We start from the raw sequence: 12,914 nt of genomic DNA on the forward strand, positions 1-12,914 counted from the left end.
GACTTCTGCCACGAGACTGACCACATCCGCGTACCACACGAGACGAGGCCAGACCGGAGCCACCTGAATTGCCGAGACGCCCTCTGCCTTGAGCTTCCGGACAACCCTGGAAAGAAGCGGAAGTGGCGGGAAGAGGTAGGGGAGAACGAAGGGGGTCCAAGGGACCACAAGAGTGTCCACCGCCAGAGGATCGCGAGACCTGGACATGAAGCGAGGGACTTTCCTGTTCTGGCGCAACGCGAACAGATCCATGTCTGGGGTCCCCCAACGGTGACAAATTTGATCGAAAACTTCCGGGTGGTCCACTCGCCCAGGTCCGCGGTGGAACGACTCAGGAAGTCCGCCTCCCAATTGTTGATTCCGGGAATGTGCACTGCGGAAATGGCTGGAACGTGAAGTTCCGCCCAAAAGGAGGATCTTTTATGCCTCCCTCATGGCTGCTGAGCTGCGGGTGCCTCCCTGGCGATTGATGTACACCACGGCTGTGGCGTTGTCCGTTTGCACCGGGACTGGAAGACCCTGAAGCAGGCGAATCCAATGCAGAAGGCACAGGAAGATCACCCTGAGCTCCAGAATGTTGATAGGGAGCCCGGACTCCGACAGAGTCCAACAGCTCTGAACCGTCTGGTCCCAAAAAACACCTCCCCAGCCGAGGAGACTCGCGTCCGTGGTCAAGACATGCCAATTGAGGGGCAGGAAGGAGCAACCCTCCCGAAGGAAGGGAGACGGAAGCCACCAAAGGAGGGAACAGCAAACTCGGGGAGAGAGACTGATTCCGTGGTGGGGGGACAAAGCATATTTGTCCCCCTGAGAGATAGGATGGCCCACTGGAGGGGACGGTATCGTAATTGGGCAAAGGGAACCGCCTCCATAGAGGCCACCATCTTGCCCAGAACTAACATGCAGGTGCGGATGGGGACCAGACCCAGCCGCCAAAAGTAAACTAATCTTCGAGAGAAGCTCCCGGAGCTTTTCCTCCGGAAGAGAGAGACGAGCAGGCGCCGTGTCGAAGCGGATCCCGAGAAGCACCAGGGATTGGGTTGGAGACAGGTTGGATTTCGCATGATTGATGATCCACCCGAAACTGGAGAGAGTCTATAGAGTGATGTTGAGGCTGACCCGATTCTGTTCCATAGAGGGCACCTTGATAAGCAGGTCGTCGGGATAGGGGAAAACCGAGACACCCGAGAGTGGAGGAGGGCCACAACTGCCGCCAGGGTCTTGGTGAATACCCGGGGCTCAGTCACCAGAGCGACGAATTGGAAGTGACCCGCAGGAACAGCAAACCTGAGAAAACGCTGGTGGGCCGGAAAGATAGGGATGTGCAGGTAGGCATCCCGAATGTCCACGGAGGAAAGGAACTCCCCCTAATCCATGGAGGAGACTACAGACCATGGGGACTCCATCCGAAAGTGCTGCAGCCGCACATGACCGTTCAAAAGTTTCAGATCGAGAATAGGGCGAACTGCGCCGTCCTTTTTGGGAACAACGAAGAGATTTGAATAGAACACTGAAAACCATTCCCGAGGAGGGACCGGCATGATCACGCCCTGGGACAGAAGTGAACGAAGGGCCACCTGAAAAGCTGCAGCAAAATAGGGAGAACGAGGAGGGCGGGACCAGAAAAAACTATTCTGGGGAATAGAAGAGAATTCTATGCGATAGTCCTGGGAGACGACCTCTCGAACACAGGCATCCTGAACTTGCGCCAGCCAGACATCCCGAAAGAGGGACAGGTGAACCCCACCTGAGGGAAGAACTCTGATGGGGGCGCACCTTCAGGCAGAGGGGGGCTTGAGAGATCCGGATTTAGGAGAGGGGCAATTGGGGCGGGACCCCGACTTCCAGGAGGGGCGAGTCTTGAAAGATGGGGCCCTCCTATCCTGGGGGGCCGATTTGTCTGTGCAGCCCGAGAAACGAAAGGAAGACATCTTCCACGGCAGACCCGAACAACGGACAATTTTGGGGAAAGAGGGAACTCTTGCCTCCGGTGGCCTCAGAAATTATCTCATGCAGGTGTCTGCCAAATAGCAGAGACCCCAAAAAAGGAAGTACAGTAAGGGAACGCTTAGAGGCCGCGTCGGCATTCCAGACCTTAAGCCACATGGACCGCCGAAGAGCCACCAGATTGCCCGAGGCAAAGGCCACGCAGCGGGCCGACTCCAAGGAAGCCGAGCAGAGGTAGCCCCTGCACGAGCAATTGATTGAGCCAAAGCCGCCAAATCGCCCTAGGAAGCACCCGCCAAGATCCCCTGGCGCAATTGACCAGCCCAAACCGGGTTTGGAAACCCAGGTGGAGGCAAAGGCTGGGGACAAGGCAGAGCCCGCCGCCTCAAAGGCAAATTTCACCAGATCAATGTGCGCTTATCTGAGGGGGTCTTTAAAAGGAAGCTGTGTTGGCCAGCTGCAGGGTAGTGGCTTTAGAAAGCCACGACACAGGAGGATCCACCTGAGGAGGCGAAGACCACTTTGTAACAAGATCCTGAGGGAAGGGAAAGAGTCCTGAGCTTTTAGTCCCGTGGAAGCAGGTCTTCAGCCCAGTGTGTGGGCTGAAGACCTGGGGCACCCGGCATGTGCGGCGGAAGGAGACTTCAGGGGTTGCACCGGAAGTTCCTTGGTCCTGTAGATGGAAGGTGTCCCTGACTGCTGACACCAGACTGTCCACCATATCTCACATGCGGGAAAACTCTTCGAGTCAGAGGGAGGATCCGAATCAGAGTACCCAAGCACACCAGGGGATGGCGAAACATTAACCTTTCTAATATACTTGCTGTCAGCCAGGAGAGAGCACAGAGGAGTGGTAGGCCACCCTCACTTACTGGACTTTGTCCATGCCTGTGCTTCAGCTTGGACAAAGCCATGATTTCACTAAAAAGCTATCAGATAGCACTCCTCTGTACTCTCCTATCTGATTCCTTTGTCCAAGCTGAAGCACAGGCATGGACAAAGTCCAGTAAGTGAGGGTGGGCTACCACTCCTCTGTGCTCTCTCCTGGCTTATAGCACTCCTCTGTGCTGTGAGCCAGGAGAGAGCACAGAGGAGTGCTATTAGCCAGAAGAGAGCACAGAGGAGTGCTAGCCCATCCTCACTTACTGGACTTTGTCCATGCCTGTGCTTAAGCTTGGACAAAGCCATGGATTTCACTAAAAAGGAAGTAAAATAAAATGTTCTTATGAAGTATATTAGAAAAGAATGTTTTACCAAGATGTACAACATATAAAAAAAAAAAGTTTTCGAGTCCGACAGTGCCCATTTAAAGTGGGGCCTGGCTTTAAACTAACTTAGGCAAGTCCGGCAGAAGAAGCGCAGTTGGCACCAAGTACCAGCAGGATAACCATATCTCTCCCAGGATCAGCACATCTGAAGCAAGGCCAGTACATAATGCTTGTTGCATTTTTCCTATATTGACCCATAGTATATAAAGGGGCCGGTTAAGTGTACAGGGTGTGATGTTTATATCAGTAGTAGTTTTGTAGAAGTACAGTGACCATACGATAATTTCAACATACGATGGCCTCTCAGAGGCCATTGCATGTTGAAGGCAGCATCAACATACGATGCTTTTGTATGTCAGGGCCATCGCATAAACCGCTATCCGGCAGCACAGACTGCTTCAGCTGGCGCCAGATAGCCGTTTAAGGCGCCACGTGTGCTGTGGTGAGTGTCACTCACCTGTCACCGATGATCTGGACCGTCCTCTTCAGGATTCCCCGCATGGCTGTCGCTCTACTTCATAGTCATCACGTCGCCACGCACGCTGTCCCATCATCCAATCGGAGCGGAATGACGTGATGACGGCGATGAAGAGCGATAATCCCGGGCAGCGGTGATTGTCCAGAGCGGCAGGGATACCCCGGGAACGCAACAACGATGGAGAGCGACATCCAGGGCAGCGGAGACGGTCCGGAGCGGTGGGGACAAGTGAGTATATCCTTCTATATTATTATTGCACGTATCCCATAACATGATGGTTTCAACTAAAGATTGTTCATTTGGAACGAATTACCATCATATGTTGAGGGATCACTGTAGTGGTAGTTTTTACTTTCAGATTAAATTCACAAATTTAAGTAACATTTTTTGCCAAGCCCAGCCTAAACTTTCAGTTTCAGCCCAAAATTTCTCTTTCGGAGCATCCCTACTATCCATATAATTTATGGACATACTAGGTTCTCAGGCACAGAATAGTGTTGCATTAAAATAAAATTTTTACTACAATTAAAAAAAAAAAAAAAATTCTGGGACAATTCTAGAGGGGAACTCACTCGACAGCAGGAACACGAATCTGACAAAAAGGGGGGGGGGGGGGGGAGAGAAGGAAACATAAGGGGGCATCACCCAAAGTATATAAATAGTAGGGAAGTAAGAAAAAAATCGATTCTCGCGATAATCGCGATTTTTCATTTGCCGATACAGAATCGATTCAAAATATTTTTGAATCGATTCTTTTAGGGATGTGGAATTTTTAATAAAACGCACTTTTCTTACCTGCCAACGAGCCCGCGGAGCTCCGGTATACTCCGGTACAGGTGTTCGGTCTCCGGGCTGTATTCTTCTTACTTCCTGTTAGTCCGGCACGTCACATGGAGCTTCAGCCTATCACCAGCGGAGGCGGGACATCGCTGCGGCTGGTGATAGGCTGAAGCTCCATGTGACGTGCCGGACTAACAGGAAGTAAGAAGAATACAGCCCGGGGACCGAACACCTGTACCGGAGTGTACCGGAGCTCCGCGGGCTCGTTGGCAGGTAAGATAAAGTGCGTTTTATTTTATTTTGCAGCCCGGACGGGATAACATGAGAAAAGTGAGCACCGGAGTACTAGATCGCCGCTGTCAAAGCTGACAGCGGCGTCTATTGGGATCTATGAATGCTCCCAGGTGGGCGATATATCGCGATGTATCGTCACCTAGACGGTATCGCGATATATCGAATCGCCACACTGGTATCGCGATTTGAATCGAATCGCCAAATTCTTGGCGATTCACACCCCTAATAAATAGGCAGCATAAAACAGTTACCTGAGTGTGCACCAATCATGATCTTAAAGGAAATCTATAGTGCAAAATAACTTATCCCCTATAGGATAGGGGACAAGTTATAGATCGCGGGGGTCCGAGCACTGGGGCCCCGGCAATATACAGGCAAGGGGGAGTTCCGTTCCCGCATGACGCGGCGGCCGACACGCCCCCTCCATGGGGGGGGGGGGGGGGGGGCCAGCGCTCGGACACCCCGCAATATATAACCTATCCCCTATACTTTGGATAGGGGATAAGTTATTTTGTGCTGGAGTACTCCTTTAATGCAGATAGATAGGTGACCCTTCAATCATCAATACAAGTCCCTAAATTAGCAGTATAGATAAGTTACCTCCTAGGAGGTCAGTCAATCCTGACACGTCTCTCCCTCTAGTTGTGGGATCATGAGGTGACAGGGAGCAAAAACACTGATTCAATAGATATTGCATAGATAAAACAATGCCAAAACTGTGTGGAATCCTGGACCAATATAGATAATTGAGTTACACTATAGAATAGTTTTTTCCTCAGCATAATAAATTGTTCCGTATCCACAGGACAGGTAATATCTAGCTGAATACGGAGTTTGCCATCTTCACAGAGAATAATTGGAGTGGTAACGCAGATGCGCGACTCAGGCTATGTTCACACGGCCGAATATCCCCACAAGATGTCTGTGCAGACATAACCCCGACAGCCGGGCACAGGCAAAACTTGCCAGTGCTAGGACCGCTCGGAAATGCGCAGTCTCATATGCAGTTCATTTTCGCACGGTTTTCTCTGTATGCACAGTGCAGCAGAATCCCACTGAAATCAATAAGACTCAGACACTGCAGCGGAATGTCTGAGCAAAATTCTTCTGTGGAAATTCCATTGTGAACATAGCCTTAGATGTCCTCAAGATGGAGGGGGATCCCAGTAGTCAGAGCTCTCCCCGTTCAGATAATTATCCCCTATCCTGGGATTAGGGGATAACTTTGAAAGCTGGGATGACCAGGGATGATTTTGTTTTGAACGCTGGTAGCAGGAGGCGGGCATTGGGACATGACCACGCCCCCTCGTGACATCACACCACACCCCCTCAACGCAAGTCTATGGGAGGGAGTGTGGTGTGACGTCACAAAGGACGTGGTCATGACGTCACAACGCCCGCCTTCTGCTCCCCCTTTGGATAGGGGATAAGATGTCTAGGAACAGAGTACCCCTTTAATTTTAGAATAAGTGATTCTGTGCCCCCTTTAATTTTAGAATAAGTGATTCTGTGCCATTTGAATACTGCTTATTGCTACGCAAGCATATAGCTTACCGATATATAGTGATTTCCCAAGTTCTTGGGCGCAACTCACAATCTTCTGGATACTCTTGTAAACATTATATTCTGGCCAATAGATAGGGGTTATCAATGGAAGAGTCCCCCCCCCCCCCAAAAAAAATAAAAAAATTTATTAATTCTGAAGTCCAGAGCAGGGTAACTAATGTTTTTTTCCCTCAAAAAAATTTGCCAGAAGGAAGGGAAAATTTATAACTATTGGGACGAAAAAAATAACTGAATTATGTAGTGGTTGTAATAGTTCACTAACATCAATCATATCCAAACAAAGATATTTGAGTAAAAACACCAAATCCGATAGTAAGTTTAAACAAGTTAAGGTCTACAAGCTTTATTGATACTTGTGATACTGTATGTAAAAACAAAAAACAATGCATTCCAAAGACTTGCTTCAGCACATTCCTCTAGCTGTGAAACACTTCACGTTTTTATTTTTGTGTTTTTTATTTATTTTTTGTTTTTGCAACGAGTTTTACTTTTTCCCCCCCCCAAACAAATTTGCAGCGTTTAGCACTGGGTCCACAGAAAGTTCAAGTCACTGTAAATGTGTTTGTGCAAAAAAAAAAAAAACTCAACTACTGAGCATTAAAATGGTGGAAGTTCCTAAACGGGGTATACATGACTTCATTGTTCATTAAATAGACACTAAATGTTTCTAGGAGTAGGATTTCATTAAGTGTATGTGCTATAGAGCTACAAGTCTTTTTATTTTTTCTTCTAGAAAAAAAAAAAAAAAAACCTGGAAAGCACTGTGGGAGCGACTGACGGAGCTATGCTCTCTGAACACACTATAGATATTGGCAATTGATAAAACAATAAAATCACGAGATGGAGCTACCATCCTACCGAACAGAAGCAGTGTTGTTTCTTTAGGTACGATCACAAGGGGGTTCAGTGCTGGGAGGGCGTAAAATGCAGAGCGCTGTGCGCCGGGCGCCTGGTCTACACTGAAGCAAATCTCCACTTGCTGTTGATACACAGTGCAGGGACTTAGTAACATTATGGCCATGAGAAGCTCAGTAGATCTACTTCTGAAGCACAATATACAGCATGCTAGAAAACAAATAAGAGTTCTGTATCAGACGGTGCTTCACACAGGAGAAACAGAAAAATAGTTTCAAACCCTTACATAGCAGCTTACAATATTCAGAATGAAAACACATGGCAGTAAAACAAATGGTTTCTTCCTTAAACACTGCGTTGCAAAAAGGAGGGAGGACGAAAAAAAAAATTTTTGGACAAAACAAAAAGGTAGATTTCTGGGAAATTGCACTGCAATGTCAAGGCTGGTCTTCCCTGACCCACCCCGTGTAATCCAAATACACAGCGCTCAAATTCCGAGGCTCCTATCGGTATCTGCGGCACACTTGATTTCTTTTTAGTAGCGGTTAATCGGCTTTGCGTTTCAGTCCGGGGATTTTAGACTGGACCCTGTGGGAAAAAGGAAGAACGACTGAAATCAGTATGTGCTGAACATGGCGGATACTATCTGCAGTTTGGGAACAGATGCGTCTACTAGGCCTTTCTGTTGTGCAGTGTACTGAAGGACCAGCGCTCGGGAGTTGGTTCCTGTACCATTAAATTGGGCTTTTGATAAGCAGAAAATTAGTATTTAACCCCTTCGCCACCCACAACGGGCCTAGTCCTACTTTTAATTCAAGCCTGCTGCATACCTGGCAACCCCAGACTGATTTTAGTAGCTGAGGGCTGCCGCTAATAGCTGGCATGTGGCAATCCCATGTGGGCAGCTATTAACCCTTTATCTGACAGCGGTGTCTTAGACATTTAAACTGTCCCTGGTGGTATAGTGGGGTAGATCCGATCAATACCACAATGGGTGGTATTGATCGGATCCACAGATCTAGCTGGTTAAAAAATTTTTTTTTTAAAGGGGTCTGAAAGTGGCCATTAAAAAAAATATATAAAATCTAAAGAGTTTAACATTTTTAAAATTAGTAATAAAACATGACAAACTATACAAATTTGGTATTGCTGTAATCAGGCCGGCCTAAACTATCACTAACTATGTTAGTTTCACTGCACGATGAACAGATTAAAAGAAACAAAAACAAAAAAATTGCTACATTGAGCCAGATTGTTTATGTTTACGGAGAGTTCAAAAGAAATGACAGCTGAATAAATGATTGTTCAACCATCTTTTATCTAATGCATATGACCCCCTTATACCTGAATTAGTGAGATGTGTTTGATGTCTATCAGATTCTGATAGGACATGTAATATACAATATTATACACAATCTGTATTTCCACTCATGTCTCTTAGGAAGAAGACGATACTTACAAGTCTGATATATTTTTAACATTCTTGTTTACGAGTGATAGGTAGTGATCAATCTGAGTCTGTAAGGAAAAAATACATAGGTTTCATTATATCACTATAGTATGTTCAAAATATATTGTGTTCTTGATCACTATAGTACAGTCAGAAGACATTGTGTTATTTATCACTATAGTACAGTCAGAAGACATTGTGTTATTTATCACTATAGTACAGTCAGAAGAAATTGTGTTATTGATCACTATAGTACAGTCGGTCAGAAGACATTGTGTTATTTATCACTATAGTACAGTCAGAAGACATTGTGGTATTTATCACTATAGTACAGTCAGAAGACATTGTGGTATTTATCACTATAGTACAGTCAGAAGACATTGTGTTATTTATCACTATAGTACGGTCAGAAGACATTGTGGTATTTATCACTATAGTACAGTCAGAAGACATTGTGTTATTGATCACTATAGTACGGTCAGAAGACATTGTGGTATTTATCACTATAGTACGGTCAGAAGACATTGTGTTATTTATCACTATAGTACAGTCAGAAGACATTGTGTTATTGATCACTATAGTACGGTCAGAAGACATTGTGGTATTTATCACTATAGTACAGTCAGAAGACATTGTGGTATTGATCACTATAGTACAGTCAGAAGACATTGTGGTATTGATCACTATAGTATGGTCAGAAGACATTGTGTTATTTATCACTATAGTACGGTCAGAAGACATTGTGTTATTGATCACTATAGTACAGTCAGAAGACATTGTGGTATTTATCACTATAGTATGGTCAGAAGACATTGTGGTATTTATCACTATAGTACGGTCAGAAGACATTGTGGTATTTATCACTATAGTATGGTCAGAAGACATTGTGGTATTGATCACTATAGTACGGTCAGAAGACATTGTGTTATTGATCACTATAGTATGGTCAGAAGACATTGTGGTATTTATCACTATAGTATGGTCAGAAGACATTGTGGTATTGATCACTATAGTACGGTCAGAAGACATTGTGTTATTGATCACTATAGTATGGTCAGAAGACATTGTGGTATTGATCACTATAGTATGGTCAGAAGACATTGTGTTATTGATCACTATAGTATGGTCAGAAGACATTGTGTTATTGATCACTATAGTATGGTCAGAAGACATTGTGTTATTGATCACTATAGTACAGTCAGAAGACATTGTGTTATTTATCACTATAGTACAGTCAGAAGACATTGTGTTATTGATCACTATAGTATGGTCAGAAGACATTGTGGTATTTATCACTATAGTATGGTCAGAAGACATTGTGTTATTGATCACTATAGTACGGTCAGAAGACATTGTGGTATTTATCACTATAGTATGGTCAGAAGACATTGTGGTATTTATCACTATAGTATGGTCAGAAGACATTGTGTTATTGATCACTATAGTACGGTCAGAAGACATTGTGGTATTTATCACTATAGTATGGTCAGAAGACATTGTGGTATTGATCACTATAGTATGGTCAGAAGACATTGTGTTATTTATCACTATAGTATGGTCAGAAGACATTGTGGTATTGATCACTATAGTATGGTCAGAAGACATTGTGCCATTGATCACTGTTTGGCGCAGTATCCACTTACCTGATGTCTTTCATAAATAACTGGAATACTGAACAAAGAAATCAGTGCTGAAAAAAAACACAAGGAATAAAGAACATTAATGTCTGAGCGACAGCAGAGTTTCTTATTAAATCGCTAGCAGAGAGTATGGAGCAGGCGACCTATAGAGCGTTCACCACGAGTAGCCTGGGCTAACCATCTGATAAACATGATCCCGGCTGATAACCCCTTCACCCCGATCAATGACTACTGCTGCTGCCCCGTCTGTTCACAAGGACTACAGACACAAACATTTATCTGTCTCTGTAATCCAGAAAGGAGCTCGATATACAGGGCACAGGATAAGGAATGGCTATGTATAGTACATTTCCCCCAAAATGCTGTATTGAAGCAACACAGTCAGTGTGTAAGAGGTTGTGATAACTGGATGTGATCATCTGTATAATATGACTGGATATACATTTGCCCCTTGTATAGTAATACTTAAGGGGGATTGATCTCTGAAGCCAGTCTTGTATGTAGATGGTACAGGTGCGAGTGCTGGCTCAGTTAGGCCTTCCACAGACTGGCGTGCTTCAGCCATATTTAGGTGTGTATTAAAGACCTAGAAACGCACCTTCGCTGGTTTTACAGAGCTAAACCTGTACCAACAGATACCGTAATGGGGACCTAAATTCTGTCCAGTAAGGATATGGGGATTCAGTGTTTCATCATGTGACAATATGTAATGGTCACCTCAATTTGGATTAAGGCAACCACCGTGGGAATCCATGTCCCCCAGCCCTCCAAAACAGACCTCCTCTAATCCTTTTAAAGCTGTAACCTGTCACATTGAGCATTCTGTCTTGCTTTGAACAGCATTTTAAGAGAACATGAGATTTATCAATCTTTTCAATTTGTCCACAGCAGCCAATTTGCAGCTCAGCTTTCATTTTATCACAGCTTAAGATATGAAAGCTGAGCTGTGATTGGTTGTTCTGCAAATACTGACCAATTTGTGCCTTGGCGTTGTGAGATATGACTCCTTATAACCTGTATTTTATCCATTTATTCGACTTATTCTGAACTCCGGCATCCAGTGTGCCATCCTATTCAGTGACTAACCGCCTTTGTGCCGAGAAATAGCCGTCAGTCACTGATCAGGACCACCCACTGGACTCTTAAAGAGACACTCCAGAATAGCATAATTCTGCTCCCCAAATAAGCAAGTTGAGGGTAAATGCCTGCCCTGCTCCCCCCTCTTACCTGGTGCTCCGTTTTCACAACAGGAAGCCAGTGAACACCGGCTCCAGTCACCACTCCATTGCAGATTCACACAGTGCTTGTTGTGAGGACCAGAAGTAACTTTGCCAGTGCAACGCTAGATCAGAGTTTCCCAACCAGGGTTCCTCCAGCTGTGGCAAAACTACAGCCCCCAGCATGCCCGGAAAGCCTTTGGCTGTCCGGGCATGCTGGAAGCTGTAGTTTTGCCACAGCTGGAGTCACCCTGGTTAGGAAAAAATGCTCTAAGATGCTCAGAAAGTCCAGTACGAATTATTTGGTCTCTCTGGAATGCAGCAGGGTCTGGAAACGATGCACGAAAACAAAGCAGGGCAGCTGGAATATAACATTGGGCTGGAGTGGCCCTTTAAGTGCTAATGAATCCTTTCGCACAACAAAATACATCAATCTACTTAGGGTCTCCTATTCTACAACAGTCTGCCTATAGATCAAACCTGTTTAATCTGACAAGGTTTCGATTAAGAACCTCCAGACAGCAAGCTTCACCTGAGACTAAGCCATGGCTAAGCATTGGGGAGATTTATTAAAACCCGTGCAAAGTAAAAGTGGAGCATTCGTCCATTAAAATCAGATTGCCCCTCTAATTTTCCAAATAACTTTTTAAAAAGTAAAAGAAACGATCCGATTGGTTGCTCTGGGCAACTGCTCCACTGGGATGGTCAAGGAACATGGCCACAGTTCATTATAACGTCTTTTGAAGAGGTTTCACTTTTCCCTATAATAGGATTTAACAAACAGTGTGTCAGCAGTTGTTGCTAAACTACAACTCCCAGCATGCCCGGACAGCCGCTGGCTGTCCGGGCATGCTGGGAGATGTACTTTTGCAACAGCTGGAAAAACACTGAGTGGAAAACACTGCCCTATAACATTACAGTCCTATACAATATATGGACATTTCAAGTGAGACTAAAGCATTATCATAGGAAATAAACCTGTACTCACCCAGGATCAGTAAGGTCAATCCATTGAACAAGGCACCAATATAGGTGAACACCCACATCAGCACTGCAAACTGAACATTAGGATATGGTTAGCAACAGGAAAAAAAAAATACAAAATGAATAATAAATACTCCGTATGACTGTCACAATAAGAAATCTCTTATCATTGTGTGCACAAAGGCCATGGATTGTCATCGGGTAAGACGCTTGCTGCTGATAAGCCAAAAAGTTTAGTGACCTTTAAATAAAACTTGAGAACATGATTGAACATGCTTGAGAGTCTGCAGAGTCACATCCAGGGACATACATAGGTCGCGGCTGCATAGGGTTACATAGGAGCTGCTAGGAATAGGCCCTGCAGCCTAGAGAGACTGCCCAAATGCCAACGTATTCTCAAGATACACACCAAGGCAGACAGTTGTCCATATCACT

The 12,914-nt window shown here is 45.2% G+C and overlaps 1 protein-coding gene across 6 annotated transcripts in view; it reads right to left on the reverse strand.

The window, feature by feature from the left end:
* Positions 1-6,646: 6,646 nt before the first annotated feature.
* RTN4 (reticulon 4) overlaps positions 6,647-12,914 on the reverse strand; it is a 65,820-nt gene continuing 59,552 nt past the window's right edge. For all 6 annotated transcript variants that reach the window (XM_056567769.1, XM_056567773.1, XM_056567768.1 and 3 more), the window contains 4 exons: positions 12,484-12,553; positions 10,282-10,328; positions 8,648-8,706; positions 6,647-7,776 (listed from right to left, as the gene is read on the reverse strand). In XM_056567769.1, coding sequence (XP_056423744.1) covers positions 7,734-7,776; positions 8,648-8,706; positions 10,282-10,328; positions 12,484-12,553 — 219 coding nt within the window. In that variant the 3' untranslated portion in view covers positions 6,647-7,733. The remainder of the gene's footprint in view (positions 7,777-8,647; positions 8,707-10,281; positions 10,329-12,483; positions 12,554-12,914) is intronic.

The sequence above is a fragment of the Hyla sarda genome, chromosome 3, assembly GCF_029499605.1.
Source record: "Hyla sarda isolate aHylSar1 chromosome 3, aHylSar1.hap1, whole genome shotgun sequence".
Classification (NCBI taxonomy): domain Eukaryota; kingdom Metazoa; phylum Chordata; class Amphibia; order Anura; family Hylidae; genus Hyla; species Hyla sarda.